The 27,714-nt window shown below is 42.4% G+C and overlaps 2 protein-coding genes across 7 annotated transcripts in view; one reads left to right on the forward strand and one right to left on the reverse strand.

Annotated features, from left to right (window-relative positions):
* The first annotated feature begins 389 nt into the window (after positions 1 to 389).
* LOC129830997 (casein kinase II subunit alpha) lies at positions 390 to 19,524 on the forward strand. Of its 2 annotated transcripts, none has more exons than XM_055893946.1 (13): positions 390 to 496; positions 9,376 to 9,510; positions 10,049 to 10,160; positions 12,291 to 12,392; positions 12,574 to 12,624; positions 12,725 to 12,784; positions 16,463 to 16,546; positions 17,163 to 17,273; positions 17,374 to 17,475; positions 17,739 to 17,839; positions 18,108 to 18,256; positions 18,542 to 18,631; positions 18,793 to 19,524. In XM_055893946.1, the coding sequence occupies exons 2-13, from the start codon at positions 9,410 to 9,412 to the stop codon at positions 18,906 to 18,908; spliced, it is 1,179 nt and encodes a 392-aa protein (XP_055749921.1). In that variant the 5' UTR covers positions 390 to 496; positions 9,376 to 9,409; the 3' UTR covers positions 18,909 to 19,524. The 2 variants fall into 2 exon arrangements, with proteins under 2 accessions (XP_055749921.1, XP_055749922.1); XM_055893947.1 differs by lacking the exon at positions 390 to 496 and adding an exon at positions 537 to 795.
* Positions 19,525 to 21,914: 2,390 nt separating this feature from the next.
* The window catches only part of LOC129830998 (protein tyrosine phosphatase type IVA 3), a 34,482-nt gene continuing 28,682 nt past the window's right edge, over positions 21,915 to 27,714 (reverse strand). For all 5 annotated transcript variants that reach the window (XM_055893951.1, XM_055893950.1, XM_055893952.1 and 2 more), the window contains one exon: positions 21,915 to 24,074. In XM_055893951.1, coding sequence (XP_055749926.1) covers positions 23,957 to 24,074 — 118 coding nt within the window. In that variant the 3' untranslated portion in view covers positions 21,915 to 23,956. The remainder of the gene's footprint in view (positions 24,075 to 27,714) is intronic.

Consider the following 27,714-nt stretch of genomic DNA (forward strand, 5'->3'; position numbering starts at 1 on the left):
AAGCATGGAGGAGGAGGTGTGATGGTGTGGGGGTGCTTTACTGGTGACACTGTCTGTGATTTATTTAGAATTCAAGGCACATTTAACCAGCAAAAATTACAGTGTGGGGCTTGTTGTGATGTTGCTTTGTCCCTAGCTCTATTCTGACCTGCTTGGATACTTCTAGCCCACTTGTCTATCAGGGTTTCCCAAACTCGGTTCTGGGGCACTCCCTGGGTGCACGTTTAGTTTTTTGCCCTAGCACTACACAGCTGATTCAAGTAACTCATTATCAAGCTTTGAATTATTTGAATCAGCTGTGCAGTGCTAGGGCCAAAAACGTTCACCCATGGGGGGCCCCAGGATCGTGTTTGGGAAACCCCGAATAGTGCCCATCAAATGAAATGCAGACAAGCGCCACCCCGAGGAGTGGAAGTCTTGAGGAACTGCCTTCCTTTATCGCAAACTGGTTGCCGGAGTTCGGTGTCGCCATATTTTCAATCCGAAGCTCTGAGAGGTAATATACTGTATATTTGAATCTAGTTTACCCACGTTTAATTGCCCCGTTTTGCGTAGAAAAAATATGAATGTTTAGATTGTAGTGTAGCTTTCAACAGTTGTTCTGTCGCGCGCATGTTATCATCTCGTGGAATGAATGCGGTACTATAGCTTGCTAACTACTGGGAGTTTTTTCCCCGGCCACGGCTTGCTGGTGAGCGGCTAATGTTAGCAAGCTACTATAGCTAACTATCTCTTATGGTTGTGTGGCAAGGCGTAAACCAAGGCACCGGGATAGAAATATGACATTGTACTCAGGTAAAAATATTGAAGTAGCTAATACACACACTAGCTTTAACATGAATAAAATCTCAATGTGGACATTTTTTTACTATTCTGAACCACCGGTTTTAGCTAGCCTCGTCGATTAGTCCCAGACCCAGACTTTATTTAGCTAGGAAAACACCATGCTTGCGGCCTGATGGCCGTGTGATAATCAATGAAATTTGCTTTTTCGTAACAAGCATAACTACCAATGTTGATGGGGCTAGTGATAGCTCTAAATGGGTTTGAACTATAGATACTACTGGAACTAGCAAAGCGTTAGTGAATATCCAGTTAACTGTTAGTTAGCTAGATATTTAACGTTAGCCAGCCGGTTAGATGATGAATATATCAATAGCTAGCTAACGTTAGCTATAATTCTAGCCAAGATTAGTTGGAAAGCTATCTTTAGTGGTCTATTGAATTACCTTTTTTATTGTGTGTTATATCTTGTACAGGTGTTTGACCAACTCGTCTAGATAGTTGGGTTTACATTTTGACAGCTGACATTCTGATGTTGAGTGTGAAGCTAAAGAGGACATTTTGTTGGAAGACAAGTTATCTAGCTAGCCAGCTACCTAGCTAATTTGTGCAGGTCTCTCGTCTGACTAATAGTCAATTAAAATAATACAACTTGTTTCTATCGAGAAGCAATTAATTAATATGATTAACAGCTCATCAATTCCTTGAATGATCACAAGCCTGACTCAAGCTCTGGCTATGTGTAGCCTATTACAGGGTAGCTGACTAAACTCAAATCCATGGTGAAAGAAGTTTCTAATGGAGTTGAGTTTAGTCAGCTAATTACAGGGGAATTCTAGCAAGGTAGCTAGCTATCTTTTGCCGTTGTTTCCTTCCTGTGTTCAATTAGGTCCAGCACTATACAGACAGTAACTTCTGATAGGGAAATTAAGGAAGTAGAACCAGAGTTCACAAAAATAGTAGCTAATATGTTGGTATGACTCATGTAGCCACATTTTTAAAAAATGTCTGTGTCCCAGACCCCATCACATTTTTGGGCCATGTATCACATCTTGGTTTGCAATGGTAGCTCCTCTACCTACCATTCAAGGTGAAACCATGTTACCTGGGCATCTATATTTATCAGGTGCAATATAGGCTAGGTGTACTCTCAGGGATCATGTCTCCCATGATCATTCTGCTAATGCCCCTCTGCCCTTGTTATTGTTGAAAGCCAGCTGCTATCTTATCTAGGCCTATGCAAGAATTTGATATTAATTGAGACAGTCTTTCAATGAAAATCTAATGTAGGCTATGCTTGATCTAGTCTAGGTCTCATATGGTGCAGTCCCAAATACTGTGATCAAGATCCCTTTGCATAGTTGTTTTTTTACGTAGGGAGTCAAATCTAAAATACCAGAGACATTCTATCTTTATATTTTCCCCTTTTTTATCTATGAGGGGAACAAAGATCTGCCTTAAGTGCTGGCACAGGCCTTGTGACTGGCTCTAACTTTGAGAGGAGCATGTGATCTGAAGTTAGTTTAGCTATGGTACTGTTTAACAAAACAGCTCACTTTAAGGTAGTGTGTTGGAAAGGGGGGCCTTGGAGTCTCTGGAACGGTATTTTAACCAAAAAGTTATGCTGCAAAACACAATAGCTGTTGTTTCTGGTTCACCTCATACAATGCACAAGTGTCTGTTACATTTTTATTATGCGCGGTGGCTTTGGTGTTTTGGTTTGATCCGGAATGTGTCTAGTTTCAAGTTTTGGTATGTGAAGCCATTGTGATACTATGTGTCATTGTCATGTTGTGAGGCAATATGGGTTTGTGTGATTTTTGAGTGTTTCTCTTTGTTGCAGTAACGACAGGTTAAATGACAATGGAACAGTTCTGAATAATATATTGTTATTATAAAGATCTAGCCTAACCTACGCTTCCTTAAATTATTTCTGTAATTATTTCTCACTTTTGTTATTGACGTGTTAATCAATTATGTTTGTGATGCTTCATCTTTAGCTTGTATAGGCCTACAGGGTGAAAAAAAGGGTCAGCAACATTCACTGAAGGAAAGGACAGAAGGGTCTGTTTTTTAGTGGTGGGGGAATCTGTGAAGTTGAATGTTGCAATATTAGTTGAAGAGATTATAAATATATTTATTTCTGGGTTGCACTTGTCTTCTGTACCTACGTCAACTCCTCTGTAAATAGTGAACTAACTTGTTTTCATAACTTTTATTTATATGACTGATCAAAACAAATTTTGTTTCTCTGCAGCTGACATAGGCCTATAGTGAGCAGAATGCTTTGGAAAATCGAATCGCGACACCCAATCACACTGCATATCGTAACGGCACCTAAGTGTCCTGATAATATTGTATTGTGAGGTCCCTGACAATTCCCAATCCTACAGTTCTTATATTGTGCTGCAGATATTATACCGTTAGGTCTGCTGCACAGAATTCATTCTTCACACAGGACAGGAGGGGTGTCTCGTATTTTTGTGAAGTTAGGCAGTGATTCATACTGTCCCGTTTGTACCACATTATTGCTTAGATAAGCCTTTTATCTTCTGTGCACATGCTGGCAACTTTAGGAGTGAGAGTAGATGTGGGTGGATGTTTATTTTAATAAGTCCATTGTATGTGTGTATAAATATCTCATCATAAATAAATAATTATTAAATGGTTATGGGCAGGTCCTAAGAAATATAAAACTAATAATGTATTTTCAAAATAATAGAAAGGCATATTTTGAGTTTAATTATGTTACTGGTCTGTGCAGTCTATATGCTACGTGGCTGTGCCATGCACAGGAACTCGGTAGTTATTTTGGTCATTAAACAGACAAGACACACTTAGGCTACCCTGATCATAGTCAATACATATTTTATAGTAGGCTAAGAATAATATGAAATATAACAGAATCAAATATAAAGGACATTTTTCCCACAACTTGCGTCATGGCAACGTGTGGAGCCATTGTCATAAAAAAAAAAAAGGCATGCCCATACTTTATTGATCCAGGTTTCATATTTTTCTTACCCGCACTCTGATTTGTTAGGGAGCAGGCGTAGGGTCTTACGTTGAGTAACTTCATCATGATACATTGAAAATATAGATTGATATTATTTTCTAAAGCATGTGTTCATATTTCACAACCTATGCATGCTTTTGGATGGAGCCAGATACCTGCCAAAATGTTAAACGTACGTATCGTTAGGATCGTAAGAAAATCCTTGCGTGAAACATGACTGTGAAATTTTCTGTCAACGTAAAAACACCATGTTACGATTACAGACAAAATATATAGTAACAGTCAGTATCTGGTGTGGCCACCAGCTGCATTAAGTACTGCAGTGCATCTCCTCATGGACTGCACCAGATCTTGCTGTGAGATGTTACCACACTCTTCCACCAAGGCACCTGCAAGTTTCCAGACATTTCTGGGGGGAATGGCCCTAGCCCTCACCCTCCGATCCAACAGGTCCCAGACGTACTCAATGGGATTGAGATCCGGGCTCTTTGCTGGCCATGGCAGAACACTGACATTCCTGTCTTGCAGGAAATCACGCACAGAATGAGCAGTATGGCTGGTGACATTGTCATGCTGGAAGGTCATGTCAGGATGAGCCTGCAGGAAGGGTAGTACATGAGGGAGAAGGATGCCCCCCCTGTAACGCACAGCTTTGAGATTGCCTGCAATGATAACAAGCTCAGTCTGATGATGCTGTGACACACCGCCCCAGACCATGACCCTCCACCTCCAAATCGATCCCACTTCGACTCGTTAGTGAAGAGCACTTATTGCCAGTCCTGTCTGGTCCAGCGATGGTGGGTTTGTGCCCATAGGTGATGTTGTTGCTGGTGATGTCTGGTGAGGATCTGCCTTACAACAGGCCTACAAGCCCTCAGTCCAGCCTGTTGCGGACAGTCTGAGCACTGATGGAGGGATTGTGTGTTCCTGGTGTAACTCGGGCAGTTGCTGTTGCCATCCTGTACCTGTCCCGCAAGTGTGATGTTCGGATGTACTGATCCTGTGCACGTGTTGTTACACCTGGTCTGCCACTGCGAGGACGATCAGCTGTCTGTCCTGTCTCCCTGTAGTGATGTCTTAGGCGTCTCACAGTACGGACATTGCAATTTATTGCCCTGGCCACATCTGCAGTCCTCATGCCTCCTTGCTGCATGCCTAAGGCACATTCACGCAGATGAGCAGGGTCCCTTGGCATCTTTCTTTTGGTGTTTTTCAGAGTCAGTAGAAAGGCCTCTTCAGTGTCCTAAGTTTTCAGAACTGTGACCTTAATTGCCTACCGTCTGTAAGCTGTTAGTGTCTTAATTAGGGATAGGGGGCAGCATTTTCACTTTGGATGAATAGCGTGCCCATAGTGAACTGCCTCCTACTCTGTCCCAGATGCTAATATATGCATATTATTATTACTATTGGATAGAAAACACTGAAGTTTCTAAAACTGTTTGAATTATGTCTGTGAGTATAACAGAACTCATATGGCAGGCAAACTTCCAAAAAGGAAGTGGAAATTCTGAGGCTGGTTGATTTTCAACTCATCGCCTATTCACATCCCAGTAAGATATGGATCTGTTCGCACTTCCTACGCCTTCCACTAGATGTCAACAGTCTGTAGAATGTTGAATGAAGCCTCTAGTGTGATGTGGGGCCAGATGGCAGTGGTCTGGATTTGAGTCAGTGGTCTGGCAGAATGCTAGTTCCTGGTCACGCGCATTCCTCATGATATCACCTTGCGTTCCATTACTTCTGTAGACACAAAGGAATGCTCCGGTTGGAACGTTATTGGATATATATGATAACAACATCCTGAAGATTGATTCTCTACTTAGTTTGACCAGTTTATTCGACCTGTAATATAACTTTTTGAAGTTTTCGTCCGAGTTCGCCTGGACCGGCGCCAGCGTTTGGACATGTGAACTAAACGTGCTAGCAAAAGTAGCTACTTGGACATAAATATTTGACATTATCGAACAAAACAACAATTTATTGTGGAACTAGGATTCCTGGAAGTGCATTCTGATGAAGATCATCAAAGGTAAGGGAATATTTATCATGTAATTTTGTATTTCTGTTGACTCCAACATGGCGGAGAAATGTTGTGTATATCTGAGCGCTGTCTCAGATTATTGCATGGTGTGCTTTTCCCGTAAAGTTTTTTTAAATCTAACACAGCGGTTGCATTAAGAACAAGTGTATCTTTAATTCTAAGTAAAACATGTATCTTTCATCAAAGTTTATGATGAGTATTTCCCGTTATTTGATGTGGCTCTGCAATTTCTCTGGATATTTTGGAGTCATTTCTGAACATGGCGCCAATGTAAACTGAGATTTTTGGATATAAATATGCACATTATCAACAGAACATACATGTATTGTGTAACATGATGTCCTTTGAGTGTCATCTGATGATCATCAAAGGTTAGTGATTAATTTTATCTCTATTTCTGCTTTTTGTGACTCCTCTCTTTGGCTGGGAAAAATGGCTGTGTGTTTTCTGGACTTGGTGGTGATCTAACATAAATATATGTTGTGTTTTCGCTGTAAAACATTTTTTAAATCAGACACAATGAGTAGATTAACAAGATGTTTATCTTTCATTTGCTGTATTGGACTTGTTAATGTGTGAAAGTTACATATTTAAAAAATATATTTTTGAATTTCCTGTGCTGCCTTTTCAGCGGAATGTTGTGGGGGGGTTCTGGTAGCGGAACATGTGTCCTAGAAAGGTTAACGACCGTTCCACAGGTGCATGTTCATTAATTGTTTATGGTTCATTGAACAAGCATGGGAAACAGTGTTTAAACCCTTTACAATGACGATCTGTGAAGTTATTTGGATTTTTACGAATTATCTTTTAAAGATAGCTTCCTGAAAAAGGGACGTTTCTTTTTTTGCTGAGTTATTTAATTTATATATATATATACAGTGGGGAGAACAAGTATTTGACACACTGCCGATTTTGCAGGTTTTCCTACTTACAAAGCATGTAGAGGTCTGTCATTTTTATCATAGGTACACTTCAACTGTGAGAGACGGAATCTAAAACAAAAATCCAGAAAATCACATTGTAGTGAAGTTTCAGTGAAGTTTCAGTCCTCTAGGTGTACCTCTACAGCATGGGCATATCTCTGGGTGACGTAGACATCGCCATTCATGCACCTTATCAAAATATGACTAATTCAATATTGCACCATCCCATTCTCTGGGCTCTGTCTGCAATCACAACCAGCCGTATCTACCAGGAATAATTAAACAGAATAATAGATGTTTGGTGAATCTATGAAATATGTATGACCACTCAATATTTTGATTATTTAATCTCTCATTCTTGCCAAAGCATATTCTGTAGGAAGGGTTAATATGAATTTGAAATAATTTGACATGATTTATATGAATTGGGTCATGAACATATGTCCTGTGAAATGAACAATGTAGAGATTAAATGTAGGTTAAATCTGTTATAAGCTTATTCCCACACTTTACAATATCTCTGTTGCAGTGGTCTTAGGTAGTCTCCGTATAGGCTATTCTCTCCATCGCGACACTGCTGCCTAATTGAAGAGCTTGTGATCTCCATGCAGCGCCTTGGGAAAAGCACACCTGGGCCTCAGATGCCCTTCTGGAGGAATGAAACCATAGTCATTATACCCGACTGTAGGTCTATTTGCCTACTAGCCAAATTAAGTGGAGGGCATGCATGATGCGTGCAACATATTTGAAAATTTTAATTAATCCTTTATTCAGTTCAGTCATTATGTCATTCATTGTCATTTGTCTGAGTTGCAATAGGAACTAAATCAAAGAGAATAGAACTGTTTTGTCTCATTTATTTACATGGCTATAGCCTCTGCGGGATGGGGTTGTGCAACGCAAATGGCTATCACATTAAGACGAGTCACAGGCTTTTTGGTTGTGAATAGGCCTAGGCTACTGAGCGACTGCGAGTGAAGAGTAAAATAATCCACTTGTTAAACTACATAACATGCTGACAAAATGTCAGTCCTAATAAATGAGCCAACTAGACAAGATCATCATGAGCAGCACTCACGTCAAATTAAAAATACTTTTTTATTCGATTTTTTTAACCCCCCTTTTTCTTCCCAATTTCATGGTATCCAATTGGTAGTTACAGACCGGTCCTATCACTGCAACTCCCGTACGTACTCTGGAGAGGCGAAGGTCGAGAGCTGTGCGTCCCCCGAAACACAACCCGACCGGTCTCCCGGTCGCGGCCGGCTGCGACAGAGCCTGGACTCAAACTATGTTCTCTAGTGGCACAGCTACTTAGACCACTGCGCCACTCTGGTGACCCCACTCAGGTCAATTTAACTAACGTTTCCAGAGCCTAGTTGTAAACTAACCAATATGTCGATTCAGTGAGAAAAATCGGACATGAATTGATTTTATCAAGACCCCACACTTCTCTCAAAGCAGCGCGAAACGGTGCCGAAATAGTTGACCACACGTGGGTAGGCTAGTGTTTTTAAATGTTCTATAACAATTGGATGACTGTAATTTTAGTAATTTGGTAATTATTTATTCCCACAGTAATTCGTTATGCATTTGTCCTGTTGTGGTTAAGAAAATTGTGCATGTGGTTGGCTATGCGAAGAGATGGGTGAAGTGACATGGCTCGCAAAGTTTAGAACTTCCAGGAGGATAGTAGTAACGGGTGCTGCTTAGCAACCATCAAGGGCTTAAGAAAGTAGTGCTGCCAATACCACCACGCGAACTTTACAGCATAGGTTGGTAGCCGGAAATGAAAGTAGAGGCTTTGTCGCTGGCAATACCTTTCATATTTAAAGAAAAGTTGGTGAAATGCTAAAGTTGGCATAAAAACGTCTTGAATTAACCAAACTTGTAGTGTGGTCTTTATTTTGACTATTTACATGTAGCTAGAGGCCACGTTTTTCCCTGTTCATTGATTCAGTAGCAGAAATCCAATTTGCACAAATATTAATGAAGTTATCCTGCTAAATTTAACAAAAATCAGTGACCACGTGATGACCATTTGGAATGGATAGGCTAAGATTCTACGATGGGCCGTGATGACAAAAACACCCGTTTCATATTGCTCCACACTATAGCTCAACCTATAGTTGATATTGGTGTCTGGACTCAAAATAGGCCATAGGATTCAAAATACAGCGACGTGTTTGAAGCCATCAACATCACAAACGAGAAAGTAGTAGTCAAAATACTCAAGGTACTGGCTCTGGACTTCTATTTCACTCCATTGAACAGTTACCGAGACCCAGTGTTTCTTTCAAATGGGGCGGCAGGTAGCCTAGTGGTTAGAGCATTGGACTAGTAACCGAAAGGTTGCAAGATCGAATCCCCAAGCTGACAAGATAAAGATCTGTCATTCTGCCCCTGAACAAGGCAGTTCCTAGGTCGTCATTGAAAACAAGAATTTGTTCTTAACTGACTTGCCTAGTTAAATAAAAAATGACTTTAGCCATGTCGATGCAGCCAGTGAAATGCATCATGGGAGCGCAGCGGCTTCACACCTCTGGTCCATCCGTGTGTGTGTTTCTCTCTGTTTAATGCATTTCTATGGTCTTCTCTGCCCTGACCCGCAGGTCCTGAGGAGACAGTCTTTACGTCCACCTGAACATGTCTGGCCCGGTCACCAGTCGATCCCGGGTTTACCCCGACGTGAACACACAGAGACCCCGGGAGTACTGGGACTACGAGTCACACGTTGTGGAGTGGGGGTGAGCTGAGCTAGCCATCAAGCCATGTGATTGTCCACGGCACCCTTACCCAATTCAGTGTCAGACATACTGACGTACTACTCGCATCCTCTCTTCCTTCTCAAAACCTATTGGAGGAGGTCAGAGGGAAGGGACCTCTGGCTTTCTCATCCAATGGGTTTTGAGAAAGAGGATAGGAGAAAGGACGTGAGGAGTATGCAATTTAGATTCTCCCTAGGGGAGCATGCCGTAGCTAAATCCCATATCTGGGCCATGTTCAGCAGAGCACGGCACAACAGTGTGGAAAGGGAGTGTTCACATAGAAATATATGAAGTAGAACAAACATGCCTTATTTAGAGTAAGGACTCACATCAGCTCTATTCATCACATTCCACCTACAACATGGCCCTGGTGCGTTGCAGTTCATATTGAGAACTTGGAATGTGCCAGCTTTATCATCCCGTATCAGTGTTAACTCTGTTGGTGGAATCGTGGGCTTATCCGTCTTAACATTGTTGTGAATATTACTCATTGTTTTATTCTCTGTCTGACCCTCAGGAATCAAGATGACTACCAGCTGGTGCGAAAGCTCGGCCGGGGCAAATACAGCGAAGTGTTTGAAGCCATCAACATCACAAACAACGAAAAAGTAGTAGTCAAAATACTCAAGGTACTGGCTCTGGACTTCTATTTCACTCCATTGAACAGTTACTGAGACCAGTGTTTTTTATATATATATATATATATATATATATATATATATATATATATATATATATATATATATATATATATATATATATATATATATATATATATATATATATATATATATATATATATAAGCTCAGCAAAAAAAGAAACATCCCTTTTTCAGGACCCTGTCTTTCAAAGATAATTTGTAAAAATCCAAATAACTTCACAGATCGTCATTGTAAAGGGTTTAAACACCGTTTCCCATGCTTGTTCAATGAACCATAAACAATTATTGAACATGCACCTGTGGAACGGCCGTTAAGACACTAACAGCTTACAGACGGTAGGCAATTAAGGTCACAGTTCTGAAAACTTAGGACACTGGAGAGGCCTTTCTACTGCCCAGGGTCCCTGCTCATCTGCGTGAACGTGCCTTAGGCATGCTGCAAGGAGGCATGAGGACTGCAGATGTGGCCAGGGCAATAAACTTTAATGTCTGTACTGTGAGACGCCTAAGACGGCGGTACAGGGAGACAGGATGGACAGCTGATCGTCCTCGCAGTGCCAGACCACGTGTAACACCTGCACCGGAACATCCGAACATCACACCTGTGGGACAGGTACGGGATGGCAACAACAACTGCCCGAGTTACACCAGGAACGCACAATCCCTCCATCGGTGCTCAGACTGTCTGCAATAGGCTGAGAAAGGCTGGACTGAGGGCTTGTAGTCCTATAGGCCTCAACAACGTCACCTATGGGCACAAACCCACCGTCGCTGGACCAGACAGGACTGGCAAAAAGTGCTTTTCACTAACGAGTCGCGCTTTTGTCTCACCAGGGGTGATGGTCGGATTAGCATTTATCGTTGAAGGAATGAGCGTTACACCGAGGCCTGTACTCTGGAGCGGGTTCAATTTGGAGGTGGAGGGTCTGTCATGGTCTGGGGTGGTGTGTCACAGCACCATCGCACTGAGCTTGTTATCATTGCAGGCAATCTCAACGCTGTGCATTAAAGGGGAGACATCTTGCTCCCTCATGTGGTACCCTTTCTGCAGGCTCATCCTGACATGACCCTCCAGCATGACAATGCCACCAGCCATACTGCTCGTTCTGTGCGTGATTTCCTGCAAGACAGGAATGTCAGTGTTCTGCCATGGCCAGCGAAGAGCCTGGATCTCAAGGTGAGGGCTAGGGCCACCCCCCCACAGAAATGTCCGGGAACTTGCAGGTGCCTTGGTGGAAGAGGGGGCAACATCTCACAGCAAGAACTGTCAAATCTGATGCAGTCCATGAGGAGGAGATGCACTGCAGTACTTAATGCAACTGGTGGCCACATCAGATACTGACTGTTACTTTTGATTTTGATCCCCCCCTTTTGTTCAGGGACACATTACTCCATTTCTGTTCGTCACATGTCTGTGGAACTTGTTCAGTTTGTCTCAGTTGTTGAATCTTATGTTCATACAAATATTTACAAATATATGTTAAATTTGCTGAAAATAAACACAGTTGACAGTGAGAGGATGTTTCTTTTTTGCTGAGTTTATCTTCATGTTATTTAGACAGTTGGAAACAGTAGTAGACAGGCAAGCGGGAATAACAGTAGGAACGGTGGAGACTGGGATTGAACGAGCGAGACATGATACCACTAGACCACGGACTCTGCACCTCAATCCCAAAGTTTCTCACGCTGTGGATGGGCTTCAGTAAGAGCCTGGCAGCTAGCCTTTTGTTTATAATTTGGACTATAGACTGTACAATGGGCTCCCGAGTGGCGCAGCGGCCTATTGCACTGCATCTCAGTGCTAGAGGTGTCACTACAGACCCTGGTTCGATTCCAGGCTGTATCACAGCCGGCCGTGATTGGGAGTCCCATAGGGCAGCACATAATTGGCCCAGCATCGTTAGGTTTTGGCCGGGGTAGGCCGTCGTTGTAAATTAGAATTTGTTCTTAACTGACTTACCCAATTAAAGAAAAAATTAAGTACATATTCTGGGTAAGGCTTTCTAGATACTGCTCACAGCATGGTATTTCACAGAAGCACTGTCAAACTTTATTTTCCTTTCAATCTCCTGCATGTTCTTCTCTTGTGCCTAACAGCCAGTAAAGAAGAAGAAAATCAAGCGCGAAATCAAGATTCTAGAAAACCTGCGAGGCGGCCCCAACATCATCACACTTCTAGACATCGTCAAGGATCCAGTGGTCAGTTTCTCCACCTACTAATGCCATCATGCTGCTCGGTACATATCATATGACATTTTGGGCAACACTCTCGCTGAAAATCCAGCCGACTGGTATGCATCCGCCATGTAATGATTTTACTAAACATATTTGGTCTGTGTTTATGAACATTTAAAAAATGCATTTTGTCTTATGATTGCAGTCCCGGACTCCAGCCCTGGTTTTTGAACACGTTAACAACACAGACTTCAAGGTAAGTAGCATCACTCATTTGTTTCCATTCAGAATGAAAGCCTTCGCTTTAACTGCACATGTCATTCTAGTGAACTGTTTTTCTTTTTCTTTTCTTGTAGCAATTATATCAAACGCTATCAGACTACGACATACGGTTCTACATGTACGAGATCTTAAAGGTAAGACCTAATTATGGGGGGGTAGACAGCAAATGGCTGTCCATTTTAAAAGTGTCTATATATACACTACCGTTCAAAAGTTTGGTCACTTAGAAATGTCCTTGTTTTTGAAAGAGAAGCACATTTTTTGTCCATTTAAAATAACATCAAATTGATCAGAAATACAGTGTAGACATTGTTAATGTTGTAAATGACTAATGCAGCTGGAAATGGCTGACTTTTAATGGAATATCTACATAGGCGTACAGAGGCACATTATCAGCAAACATCACTCCTGTGTTCCAGTGGCACGTTGTTAGCTAATCCAAGTTTACCATTTTAAAAGGCTAATGGATCATTAGAGAATGCTTTTGCAATTATCTTAACACAGCTGAAAACTGTTGTACTGATTAAAGAAGCAATAAAACTGGCCTTTAGACTAGTTTAGTATCTGGAGCATCAGCATTTGTGGGTTCGATTACAGGCTCAAAATGACCTTCTGAAATTCGTCAGTCTGTTCTTGTTCTGAGAAATGAAGGCTATTCCATGTGAGAAATTGCCAAGTAACTGAAGATCTTGTACAATGCAGTGTACTACTCCCTTCACAGAACAGCGCAAACTGTCTCTAACCAGAATAGAAAGAGTGGGAGGCCCCAGTGCACAACTGAGCAAGAGGAGAAGCACATTAGAATGTCTAGTTTGAGAAAGACGCCTCATAAGTCCTCAACTAGCAGCTTCATTAAATAGTACATGCAAAACACCAGTTTCAATGTCAACAGTGAAGAGGCGACCCCGGGATGCTGGCCTTCTAGGCAGAGCTGCAATGAAAAAGCCATATCTCAGACTGGCCAATAAAAAGAAGATTAAGATGGGCAGAAGAACACACACTGGACAGAGGAACTCTGCCTAGAAGGCCAGCATCCCGGAGTCGCCTCTTCACTGTTAATGTTGAGACTGGTGTTTTGCGTGGCAAACTGTGGCACTGTGTTACACAACTGCACATTTTAGTGGCCTTATATTGTCCCCAGCACAAGGTGGCCCTGTGTAATAATCATGCTGTTTAATCAGCTTCCTGTCAAGTGGATGGATTATGGAAAGGAGAAATGCTTGGGAAAGGAGAAATGCTCACTAACAGGGATGTAAACGTCACCTGCCACTTACATTAAATGTCACAAGCATATTATCCACCTGGTACTGGACTGTTATGTTAGAGTGGAGTCAGACTGCATCAATGACATTATGGCCTGATATCGGTAGGGTATAGGCCAGTAACTTGCATTCACCTATGAGATTAGCCTACATTCTGATGCACGGTTCCTGTACTATATTTAGGACATGTTATAGAGCTTTAGGGAGGACTAGGATGGGGAGCATCTAGTCAGTCTCTCTCCCACTGGGGAGGGGATTTAGCCTAGCTGCTACAGTGTTCATTTTGGCAGCTGTGTTTGTTTTAGTCTTGGTCACGTTTTAGCAATTTTATCCTTCATCAGTTATCAGTCGACTAAAACGCTGGACAATTTGTCTAGTTTTAGTCACAGTGCATTTTCTTTCCATTTTAAATAATTAACATTTGCCCTTAACGTTCATCATTGGCACTATCAGATAGCCTTGTCCAACTTGGCCTACTGTCCACTCTTATGATTTGATTTGATTTAACTGTCATGTGACATAAGTATAAAAAAATTAATTAAAATGGTCATATCTCACACATTACAGACGGACACTCATGACAGTTGTGGTTTTCAATTGTACAGTTCTGAATCAGTGGCGGAGAGGTGTGAGTGGAATCTCAAGCAGGGGTGTGTCTCTCCTAACAGGCAACATTGATATTGTGGCAGATTGTAACCAATGCCAGCCATAATAACCATACAGGCTATAAAGCCTTGGCTACAGCCTAAACAATTTACATAACTGTTGGAGGGGGGGTAAAAAACAGTGATTTCATTAAAGTGAAGAATCTGACCTTTCCAACAATGCTAGAATTATAACTGTACTCTAAAAATTCAGCAAATAGCATTTTGTTTTTCCAATCGGATTAAAGGAACCACAGCTCTTACTTGCAGACCTCGAGAGTGGCAAAACAGATGAATAACGGCGCATGTGGCAAAATAGATCTTCTCATGTGATCAGAGCAAAAATTGCCTATACGAAAGCAAAGATTATCAACGACATTGTTTCTAGTTGAGGGAAGTTGCAATTGAAGTGTCCTGGCTACGCGGCAGTTCAAGAGGCGAGTGATTGAATGACCTCCCTGGAACTGTGTGTGTGGAAGAGCCTGCTTTGCTCAAGCAGCCCGCGCAACTGAAAGAAGTTATCAGCCATTGAGAGGATTGCATTAGATATTCTGAGAAGCCATGCATGCTTATGATTGGACAAAACAGTTGAAAAGGAGATTTGTGGCGTTTTCGTGAACTAAAATGAAAAGTAATTTTAAATAGTCATTTAGTAATTGTTTTTTCCTCTGGGCGTCTTGTTATAGTCATTTGTTTTTGTCAGGAAAAATAGGTAGTTGACAAGTGTTTGTCGTTGTGGTTCTTGACGAAATGAACTGAGCCGCCGCCACTGCTGAGGGCTTCTCTTCACTGTGGCGAGCAGAAACTCTGAGCAGGCGAGTAAGAGGCAACCCATATGTAGGAGACGTGTTAAAAGCATGAGGATTTATGCGTGGACAGGCCTGACACATTGTGTCTCTCTGTACTCCCAGCCCAACCCCTGCTCAGCTAGGAGTATTTATACCACAGCTGCTCCTCACACTGGTGCTACAGGAAAACTACTATGCCTGAGACTTCATCAGTTTATTATGTATCCTGTATGGATGGATGGATGAAAACCTGCTGGTTTTATATTTATTTTAATAAAAATTAAGCATATACCAAATTTGACTGAGGACAATGGGAAGATATTGTACTTTTGTCTTCATCTTTTTCTCCATAAATGGCTGGTGGTGGATTACAGTACTATGGTCTGTCACAGGGTTCACCATGGTATGCTGCTCTGTCTCAGTGGTAGCAGCCTTGTTGATACGTGCTGCCAAGCTAAGGTGTGCTAAGCTGGATCACGGAAAGCTCTCCCCAGCCCACAAGCACGGAAAAGCATCTGCTCCGGTCCTTATCCCACCAACTTGGCCTTCTCGCATATCTGATGCTCTCTCCCTGGCCTCACTGGTGCTGGTGAAACATCAGCTAAAGTAGCTGTCAGAGATCCGGAATTAAGGATATGAATCCCAATCCATGGTTGTTAGCCTATAGAATAGTAGTGATCTCAGATCATGGGACAAAAACCTTCAGCTCTCCGGGAGAAGGGTTGATGAGGATCAGTGGCCTATAGTGTCATCTGTGCTTTTCAGTAGAATTATTGTATTTAAAATTGACTTAAGTCAGTTTAAGTGCTGTTTAGGGCTATATGCTGACAGTGGGAAAGCAAATTAATCATTACACCATCATCACCGATGATACTCAATGGGTGTTGGCCAAATATTTTCCATTATGTTTACATCAGTAGGACTTAATGCAGCCATAAAGATGACTGACAGGGCCATTGTCCCTGCTTAATTGGCTGGAATACGTGAGCTGGACCTGTTATTCGCCTGAACACCGTGGCATTTTTGTTTTCCGTTGCACAACTTTCTGTGTCCTAGTTCACCTGAGCCAGTTCCCAGCTGTTTCTGCTCTCATCTCTCCTCTCTGTTCTCACCCACAGGCCCTGGACTACTGTCACAGTATGGGCATCATGCACAGAGACGTCAAGCCACACAACGTCATGATTGACCACGAACACAGAAAGGTACTGGCCTATTTCTCCCTTTTCCCTCCCTTCTTTCCCTGATTGGCTAACTTACTCCACCAAAGACCAACGAATGGGTGGAGTATTGCCCTACAGTGTGCGACTTGTTTAGTTGGTTCACGAAGCACCCGGTCTCATCTGTGATTGGTCCAGTTGTGACATACAAGGCATTTAGCCAATTGTTGATCAAGGCACTTAACCCTAATTTGCTCCAGAGGTGCCGTACTACTATGCCTGACCCTGTAAAACAACCCGTCACTGCACCTATCTGGTGTGTGACAATACACCATATATTTTTTTTTTTTTTTACCTTTTCATTCAGTTGGTAGGATATTTCATGTTGCCTCCTGAGGTAAGACACATTTCAGCGATAGTCTTTGGTTTATTTTTCTAATATATCATTTTTATTTAAGGTTTTGTCCTCCATTGTGACTTGAAAGTGTAGAAATCTAATTAATTGATAATCTGATTCTATATACACAAATAACTATTCATGTATTCCACCCACATGCATATGTTCTAAGTTTCAGACAAAATGTCCTGAGTGTTGGTTTGATCTTTCTCTGACTATAAAGTCCTGGCTGTTCTGTAGTCGCTGTTGATTGGTTGTTTCTAGCTTCGCCTTATAGACTGGGGTTTGGCAGAGTTCTACCACCCTGCTCAGGAGTACAACGTACGAGTGGCGTCCCGGTACTTCAAGGGTCCAGAGCTGCTAGTTGACTACCAGGTCAGGCAGTTCTCTGTCTTTTTAGAACATTTGTTGTCTGTGCCCCGGTGCCGTTGACTGTGCCCTGATGCTGTTCCTTGTTGACTGTGCCCCTGTATAGATGTACGACTACAGTTTAGACATGTGGAGCTTGGGCTGCATGCTGGCCAGTATGATCTTCAGGAAGGAGCCTTTCTTCCACGGACACGACAACTACGACCAGGTGAGAGCTCAGCCACCGTATCAAATCAACCAAACTATATATCAATCAATTACATTGTATCTCTATAGTGCTTTTAACTAAAATGTCAGTGTTTTAATAGTAACCTGGCCTTAACCCCCAAAGAGAAGATAGAATATTGCTTTATTGTCCTGTTCATGTCTGTACTGCTTTATCCTAACCCCTCCTCTATACATCTAGTGATGTTCAGACAGCAGGTGCTGCCCCCCAGTGTTTAATGCATGTCAGTCTCGTTTGTTTTGCAGCTTGTACGAATCGCAAAAGTCCTGGGCACAGAAGACCTTTATGACTACATCGATAAGTACAACATCGAGCTAGACCCACGGTTCAACGACATTCTGGGCAGGTAGGTTGATCTCAAATCTCGGTGTTGCGTCTATCTGTCAGCGTGTTTGAAGGTGTCAGTTTGAGCAAGACGAGGCATAGAATCACATGAGTAGTTATGTGGGATGCAAGGTGATTTGTAGATCAGCGATTCAGCACATATCCAACTGCAACACACTAACACTTACCGTGTGACCATTTATGCTCTGTCAAGTGGTGGGAGAGGTTTGAGGAGAGGCTGTGTCCATGTTGGATTGTTGCTGATCGTTTAGTCTCTTTTTGTTACCCAGACATTCCCGTAAACGGTGGGAGAGGTTTGTGCATAGTGAGAACCAGCACCTGGTGAGCACCGAGGCTCTGGACTTCCTGGACAAGCTGCTGCGCTACGACCACAACGCCCGCCTCACAGCCCGGGAGGCCATGGACCAGCCCTACTTCTGTGAGCTGCACCTCATTATCCACCTCTCTCACACCCACTCACCATGAACCAGCCCTACTTCTGTTCTGTGAGCTGCATCTCATTATCTATCTCTCACCCGCTCACCGTGGACTAGCCCTACTTCTGTGATCTTTAACGTTACCTCCCTGTTATCCATAGTTTCCGTGTCAGTTTTTCCACAGTCTACACAGGAATATCCTGTTGACCTGACTGTCATGCATCTCTGCATTCAATGACGTGCTATGTTTGCTTGTGTGATTGTCATTAAGTTTGTCTCTCTGTCAGACCCCATTGTGAAAGACCAGGCGAGGATGGGCTCTACATCGGGACTGTCGACTGGTTCTACCCCAGTCAGCTCCTCCAGTATGATGACAGGTAACACACACACAGGGTCTGATGATATGTATGCAAAGGAGGATGGTTATTTGGTTATTGATAAAAAACAATCAGTTCTTGTGTGATAATTTGCTAATGGAGGAAGTCCCCAGCCACTTCCTCTGATGCGGTTTCTTCATCTTTTAATTTCTCTTCTCCAGGCATCACCTCCATGTCCTCGTCGCAGCCCCTGGCTAATGTGGCGGGCTCTCCTGTGATCTCCTCCCCCAGTGCACTGGCCACTCAGGTCCCAGCCGCTGCCGGGGCCCAGCCCTGAACGGTGCCCTCAGCCTGGGGCCTGGGATGGACCCTCTGTCTGTCCTGGCCTACCCAGCCAACAACCATTTTTATGTTGAGTATAACAGAGAAGGAAAAGATATTAGGTCCACCCTTTTTTTCATACAATAATTATATATTGAGATCCGGGGGAGAGAGAAGAGAACAAACATTACTTGCGTCTGTCTGGATAAAAACTGTAGCTGCGTTCTTTCATGATGACGGTGTCTAGAAATGCAACTATGTAGAAAGCAAAATGGATAATAAAAATGATTTTATATGTCCCTAAAGTACATGTTTGTTTGAGGTTGTTGCTTTTCTAGTTCTTTTGCTTGTTTTACCAACCGATGGTGGTCACATCAAATGACTCATGGGCTGCTTGTAACACTTTGTTAAATATGTTTTCTGTTGGTCATATTTTCCTCATTGAATTTCTCTCAACAGAACGGCACCCCCGATTTAGTTATTCCAGTGTCATCCCTAATGTTTTTATCACGAGGCAGTTTCACAATGATTATGCTTGTTATTTGGGTGTGGCTATTTCAGGCTCATTGAACAAACTTTTTGTACAGGAGTTACGGTGACATATGACTGTGTTTATAAAATGTATTCAATAAGCCCATGTTGTTTTTACTACATCCAGTGCACAGTGTGTAGTTCCCTCTAGTTTAAGAGACTTCACTGACCCATTTGTTTTGTTGACTTGTGTTTGAAGCTGAGATAGAAAGTTCAGTTGGCTTGATTAGAGGCTTTTCTCTAAATCTGCTTGCTGAGTTGCTTACCTTACAGAAAACTCAGGCAAGGAAAGAACCCAGAAGGAATAATTCATCTATTTTTTTTGTACAACTAAATAATTAAACAACCATGTAAGTAGATCCAGTAATGGAATCTCTAACTCTGTAGCTAAAGGGGTATTCTGAGATTCAATTTGGTTTAATAGATTCAGAACCGGGTGAGTTAGTGATCTATTAAATCTGTTAGTGTGATTATGACATTTTAAAGGCAATCTTCCTGAGATTGCATATATCGTCTCAATCGGAAATGACCATTTATAGTGTTGACACTTCAGCGATCCAAGTTGAATAAAGCCCTTACTGTAAACAATGGCCTGAAAGGCTGCAGCTCAGTGTTCAGTATCTGTCAGGTAGGACTAGGAGTGAACACACCCCCAGGGTTGTGTTCAGAAGGGAATAAACCATTTGAAACTGGAAGGTACTGAACTGGTACAGTATGAATAAAAACATTTTTGTTTTCCGTTGCAAAAGAATGTGCTTTGTGTGCCCTACTGAACATTAGAGGTGGACACTTATGAGAACCTGTAGATTTGGTAATGTCAAGTGGAAAAGACCCGGCCCTTATGCAATGCAGTCTCCCTAACAGTGGGTACATTCAACAGCAGTACATCTTATCTATTAGATTGAGTACTGCTGAGGGGGTTTTCCCTGCTGTGAGTGAGTCACAAGGAGGATAGTGTTACAAAGTCAGTCCTCTGGTTAATTTGATACAGGCAACCTTTACTGGATGAGGAGCAGAGCACCCACCCATTGAGTCCTGGGTCAGTGCTGGGTCCACGGGTACCTGTGGCCTAATTACCTATATAGTGTTCTACATTTGACCAGTGCCTATAGGGGGGATCAAGTTGGCATTTGGGACACAGCCTGGCAATCTAAACCCAACGTAGTCTTCCCATGCTAGCCCAGAGGCTCCCTACTATCTGAGGAAGGCTAGGAAGGGAAACACAGTACAGGAACCATGGGGCCCTGGACCTGCCTGCTGAGGTGGAGAAATGGAGAGCTGAAATATGTGTGGGCCACTACATAGACAAGTGAGACAGTATTTTGGGGGGACTTGTGAGTTGACTTATGAGGGTTGACCTGAGGTAACGGGCTTTCAAGAACTCTGTTTATACCTGGCGCTAACGTCTCATCTTTCCATGTTCTGATTGCCCACATTTTTGAGTAAAATAACTGATGAATTTCCACTAGATAGCATAGCCACAAAATCAATTGGCCATCGTAAAATGTCTAACAACTTAAGAGGGTTAGGCATACGTTTACCAGTGTGGATATTGTAAAGAAATTGTAGAAATAGGCTGGATTAGACTTTGTGGCTGTGGTAACTAGTGACGACAGCCAGAGGAAGTGGGGGACGAATTGATTGATTGGGTGAAAGGTCTGTGGGAGCAGTTTACAGGATGTCACCTGTGCAACTAGAGGTGAAAAAAAACTTGAGATAACCTTTACTCCACACACTCATACAAAGCTCGCCCTCCATTTTGGCGAATCTGACCGTAATTCTATCCTGATTCCTGCTTACAATCAAACAGGAAATACCAGTGACGCACTCAATAGGGAAGTGGTCTGATGACTCGGATGCTACATACTGGACCGTTTCGCTAGCACAGACTGAAAATGTTCTGGGACTCATGCGATGGCGATGTCGTCCCCACAGTACGGTACGTACATATCCCTACCAGAAGCCATGGATTACAGGCAACATCAGCACTGAGCTATAGGCTAGGGCTGCCGCTTTCAGGGAGCGGGACACCAACCCGGACGCTTATAAGAAATCGCACTTCCTGCCAACCAGGAACTCTACCAGGCGGTGTCAAAGGAAGGCCCTAAAAATTGTCACACTCCAGCCACCCAAGTCATGCTACTGCACGGCAAGCAGTACCGATGCAGCAAGTCTGGAACCAACAGGACACTGAACAGCTTCTACCCCGAAGCCATAAGACTGCTTATGACTTTCATAACAATTAAGACTATTTTGTCATACTGATTTATTAATAATATAAAAATATTTTGGATTGAGTCCATCAAGAACAGTTTGAAATTCACACTGTGTCCAGCCGGTGGTAGCATTGCTTCAAGAGGGAGTAATGAAAGTAGTGAGTCACTAAAACACAGTGGATGGCTGCTACTGGTGGGCCTCATTCACACTCTTACACAATACTCCCACTCAGCTCTACTCATCACACCAGACAGCACCAGGAATGGACAGTGGATGACTGAAATATTTTATTATTTCTATTCAACTGAAGGTGGTTTCTTCAAAGGCTGACAGAAGAAGGCAACATCAATGCGGAGAACAGAGACAAGGCTGTGTATCTGTCTGGTGAGGTGTAAACTAACTACACCTGTACAAAAGTTGACCTGATATCAGAGAAACTGGGCTAGTAACTAGAAAACAACAATTCATTTTGCGTAGACCTAACCAGCTATGCAGATGGGAGCGGGTGGGTTAAATCACAGGGCCCTCGACAGGCCACTGACCATAAACTTTATCAACGGCATTTTACTCCATGTGGGTAGATTCAGCGTACAGCCGCCATGTAACAAAAAGCATGGTGCAGAGAGAGAAAGAGAGGGCCACGTTTCAGTACAGGATATGCACATAGAGCCACCCAAGTGTGCTCCACTCAGTGTATGTCCTATACGCTCTGGGGTGGTGTCCCTTAGGTACAGATCTGGGATCAGCTTACCCTCAACCAATCCGAACCTTAACCATTAGTGGGGAAAATGCTAAACTGACCCAAGATCAGCATCTAGGGGCAACTTCACGCTACTTCGTCCCATACACCCATTTGCCACATGAGCCAATGTAACTAAATAGTCCTACCTGTCCTAACATCAATTACATAGTGTAGGTACAGTACAAATAAACCTGTTGGTTATCATCCAAGTGCACCCCACCTTATTCCTATAACCTTCCCACCTGTTCTCATCTGCAAGACCACTGAATATTAAAGCTAGAAAGTAGCATCATGACAAAAATATATTACAGTAAACACATTATCAGGGCATTGGAACAAGGGTCTTTGCTATCCGGTATCCTTGGAACGTCCAACTTCGACGTCACCCCATAGAGCTCGCCAGGTTGTAGTCCTAAAAAACGGAAATAGGCTACCTTATGTTCGTTCACCATAGCCTATGTGGAAAATTAAATGGGGAAAGAATAGGGTTTTGGGATAAAAGCCAAAAATAAGGTCAGGGTTAACACAGGTTTAGGAGATTTTATGTTTTGTTCTATGAGATAATATCAGTCAGTTAACATGACCTTTACAGATGAAGCCTTTATGCGCTTTTTTGATTACATAAATGCTTCAGAATTCACAAAAAGCGACATTAGCTGATGAAGATTATCTCATAGGAGATCTTGTACATTGTGTTCTAAGCCGGTGTTTACCACAGACTTTATTTTCGGCGTTTATCCAAAAACCCAACAAAATGGCATTAATTTCCCCATAGGCTTTGTCCAACGAACCACGGCAGAGTTAGTGGCTACAAAAAGACAGCATTACTATTTCTCTCTATTCAAGTTTAAATTTAAAATGTTAAGGGTTATGGTTGAGGTTGGGGTTAGGTAAGGGTTATGGTTGGGGTTAGGTAAGGGTTAAGGATGGTGTTGTGGTTAGGTAAGGGTTATGGTTGGGGTTAGGTAAGGGTTAAGGATGTCCCAAGGATTCTGGATAGCATTAACCTTGGAACAAGGAGTGAACAGAAAACAGCTCAGTCCCCCTACTGTAGGCAGAGAGATAAAGGGCAACCAGGCACAAACATTTCCCCCCCTATGATTCACATTGGTTTCATATTCATACAGCCAAAGCTGTCTCTCTTTCAGACAATGATTTGAGGCGTTACCACCATTTGGTAGCAAGGGGGCGTTGGAGGTACAATGACAAAGTCAACTGCAAGTCAAATAATTTGCAGCGAGGCACAACCCCATGGTGATGACGGAGTTCAATGTGTCAACGTCCTGTGCCCCTTTCACCATCCATTCCAAGCTACCTCTGGCTGGCTCTTGGATAAAAAGTCAGATTCAAGGAGGGCTTGATCCATGGGCCCCCTCAGTAAGAGCCATCTTTAGGCACCAGGGAGACTGATCACACCCTTCCCTTGGTGGAGCTGCTTAGCTCAGTTCATGATTCATAGTTCTCATAGTTCAGCCACAAAGTGCATTGGCTGTGGACTCGTCCATTGTCGTTATCCATTCGGGTCAGATCGATCAGGTGGCAGGCAGTTGATTGGCTGAGGATGGAAATGGGGGTCACATGATGCAGCACTTGTTCTTGAAGATGTGTGGGTCTTTGTAGCGCAGTCTCTGTTTGGGGCGGTACTTCTCCAGGTAGGTCAGCTGCTTGCTGTTGATCGCCCCTCTGCGCTTCCTGTAAAAAAATACACATTTATATAAGGAATTGGCAACCTTCTCATTCTGAGAAATCTTCTTATCCAGGTAGGCCACTTGAGTTCAACATCTAAACATAGTGAGCAGGCTATGTTGTTCAAACAGTTGGTGATGGACAGGAGGGTGTGTTCATACATGGGTTAGCTGGCAACATCACAAAAACAATGTGCACACTTCAATGTGGTGGAAGTCCATGAATTGTTGTGATTCTGGATGGTCAGATGGCTGGCAACAATGGCAAGAAACTTCCATGTGGGGAATCATAAGTGGCTAATTTCAGCTAGTTTCATCTTGTTCTTGATACCATGTCTTGTTTTGAGGGGTTTTGACTGATGTCATGTCAATGCTAATATGACCAAATTTAATAGCTAACCAACAACTGTAAGGATGTATGTGAGAGACAAGTGCTCATTGTGCAAATGTATTTATGTTTTCAATAAATATTGGAGACAAAATATAGTTTATATGTTGTCACCATTCTAAGTCAACCCGTCTGTTTTGCCCCACAGTTGCACACGCATTGGTTTTGTTGCTAAACAACCAACCCGTCTATACAGTTCAACTGTTCTACCTACATCCAAGTTAGCTAGACTTTAAATATTAAGATTAGCTGGCTACTCACTAGCACGTGGGCTTGTGCTTGATAGATTGTTTATGAGACCTGTGTTAATTTTCTATAATACCTGCTAACAGAAGTTTGTCATTATTAGTGGATGTGCATGGTTCTGGTAAAATGTGTAAGAAAAATAGCATTTTCATAGACAGACTTGAAAGCCAGATCAGTGATTATTAATAAACAAAAAGCAGGTTAAACTATTTTGGTAAAATAATTTAATTATTATAGTTGTGGAAGGCTTATACACTAAACAAAAATATAAACGCAACATGTGAAGTGTTGGTCCCATGTTTCATGAGCTGAAATAAAAGATCCCAGAAATTTGTCATATGCACAAAAATCTTATTTCTCTAAAATGTTGTGCAAATTTGATTACATCCCTGTTAGCGAGCATTTCTCCTTTGCCAAGATAATCCATCCACCTGACAGTTGTGGCATATCAAGAAGATGATTAAACAGCATGATCATTGGGGACAATAAAAGGCCACTCTAAAATGTGCAGTTTTGTCACACAACACAATGCCACAGATGTCTCAAGTTTTGAGGGAGCGTGCAATTGGCATGCTGACTACAGGAATGTCCACCAGAGCTGTTGCCAGAGAATTTAATGTTCATCACCTCATGTTTTAACATGATAATGCACGGCTCCATGTCATAAGGATCTGTTCACAATTCCTGGAAGTTGAAAATGCCCCAGTTCTTCCATGGCCTGCATACTCACCAGACATGTTTAGCATGCTCTGGATCGACGTGTACGTCAAAGTGTCCCAGTTTCCGGCAATATTCAGCAACTTTGAAGAGGAGTGTGACAACATTCCACAGGCCACTATCAACAGCCTGATCATCTCTATGCGAAGGAGATGTCGTGCTGCATGAGGCAAATGGTGGTCACACCAGATACTGACAGACAGATTTTCTGATCCACGGCCCTACACTTTTTAAAGTATCTGTGACCAACAGATGCATATCTATATTCCCAGTCATGTGAAATCCATAGATTAGGTCCTAATGAATTTATTTAAATTGACTGATTTCCTTATATGAACTGTAACATCTTTGAAAATGCTGCATGTTGCGTTTATATTTTTGTTGAGTATACAGTTTGTAACGGCTGGTGCTCTCCTCATCCTCGGACGAGGTGAGGAGAGAAGGATCTTCAGACCAATACGCAGCATTTGGGAAATAAGCCATCTTTATTATAAATACGATGGCCACACGAAACGAAACAAAACACTTTCAAACTACAAAACAAGAAAACGACGTTGACGAAACCTGAACATAAACTTACATAACTAAACATAAACTCACGTACAGGAAACAGACGACATCGAAACGAAACGAAACAAACAAACGCTACAGTCCCATGTGGTACGAACATACATACGGACACAGGAGACAATCACCCACAAACAAACAGTGAGAATGCCCTACCTAAATATGACTCTTGATTAGAGGAAAACGCAAACCACCTGCCTCTAATCAAGAGCCATACCAGGCAAACCAAAACCAACATAGAAACAAATAACATAGACTGCCCACCCAAAACTAACGCCCTGACCATAAACACATAAAAACAACATAAAACAGGTCAGGACTGTTACACAGTTGAAGTCGGAAGTTTACATACACCTTAGCCAAATACATTTAAACTCAGATTCTATCAATTCCTGACATTTAATTCCAGTAAAAATTCTCTGTCTTAGGTCAGTTAGGATCATCACTTTATTTTAAGAATGTGAAATGTCAGAATAATAGTAGAGAGAATTATTTATTATCACATTCCCAATGGGTCAGAAGTTTACATGCACTCAATTAGTATTTGGTAGCATTGCCTTTAAATTGTTTAACTTGGGTCAAATGTTTTGGGTACCCTTCCACAAGCTTCCCACAAATATTTGGGTGAATTTTGGCCCATTCCTCCTGACAGAGCTGGTGTAACTGAGTCAGGTTTGTAGGCCTCCTTGCTCGCACACGCTTTTCCAGTTCTGCCCACAAATTGTCTATAGGATTGAGGTCAGGGCTTTGTGATGGCCACTCCAACACCTTGACTTTGTTGTCCTTAAGCCATTTTGCCACCACTTTGGAAGTATGCTTGGGGTCATTGTCCATTTGGAAGACCCATTTGCGACCAAGCTTTAACTTCCTGACTGATGTCTTGAGATGCTGCTTCAATATATCCACATAATTTTCCTACCTCATGATGCCATCTATTTTGTGAAGTGCACCAGTCCCTCCTGCAGCAAAGCACCCCCACAACATGATGCTGCCACCCCCATGCTTCACGGTTGGGATGGTGTTCTTCGGCTTGCAAGCCTCACCCTTTTTCCTCCAAACATAACGATGGTCATTATGGCCAAACAATTCCATTTTTGTTTCATCAGACCAGAGGACATTTCTCCAAAAAGTACAATCTTTGTCCCCATGTGCAGTTGCAAACCGTAGTCTGGCTTTTTTATGGCGGTTTTGGAGCAGTGGCTTCTTCCTTGCTGAGAGGCCTTTCAGGTTATGTCGATATAGGACTCGTTTTACTGTGGATATAGATACTTTTGTACCCGTTTCCCCCAGCATCTTCACAAGGTCCTTTGCTGTTGTTCTCGGATTGATTTGCACTTTTCGCACCAAAGTACGTTCATCTCTAGGAGACGGAACACGTCTCCTTCCTGAGGTATGACGGCTGCGTGGTCCCATGGTGTTTATACTTGTGTACTATTGTTTGTACAGATGAACGTGGTACCTTCAAGCATTTGGAAATTGTTCTCAAGGGTGAACCAGACTTGTGGAGGTCTACAATTTTTTTCTGAGGTCTTGGCTAATTTGTCAAGCAAAGAGGCACTGAGTTTGAAGGTAGGCCTTAAAATACATCCACAGGTACACCTACGACTCAAATGATGTCAATTAGCCTATCAGAAGCTTCTAAAGCCATGACATAATTTTCTGGAATTTTCCAAGCTGTTTAAAGGCACAGTCAACTTAGTGTATGAAAACTTATGACCCACTGGAATTG

The sequence above is a fragment of the Salvelinus fontinalis genome, chromosome 32, assembly GCF_029448725.1.
Source record: "Salvelinus fontinalis isolate EN_2023a chromosome 32, ASM2944872v1, whole genome shotgun sequence".
Taxonomy (NCBI): Eukaryota; Metazoa; Chordata; class Actinopteri; order Salmoniformes; family Salmonidae; genus Salvelinus; species Salvelinus fontinalis.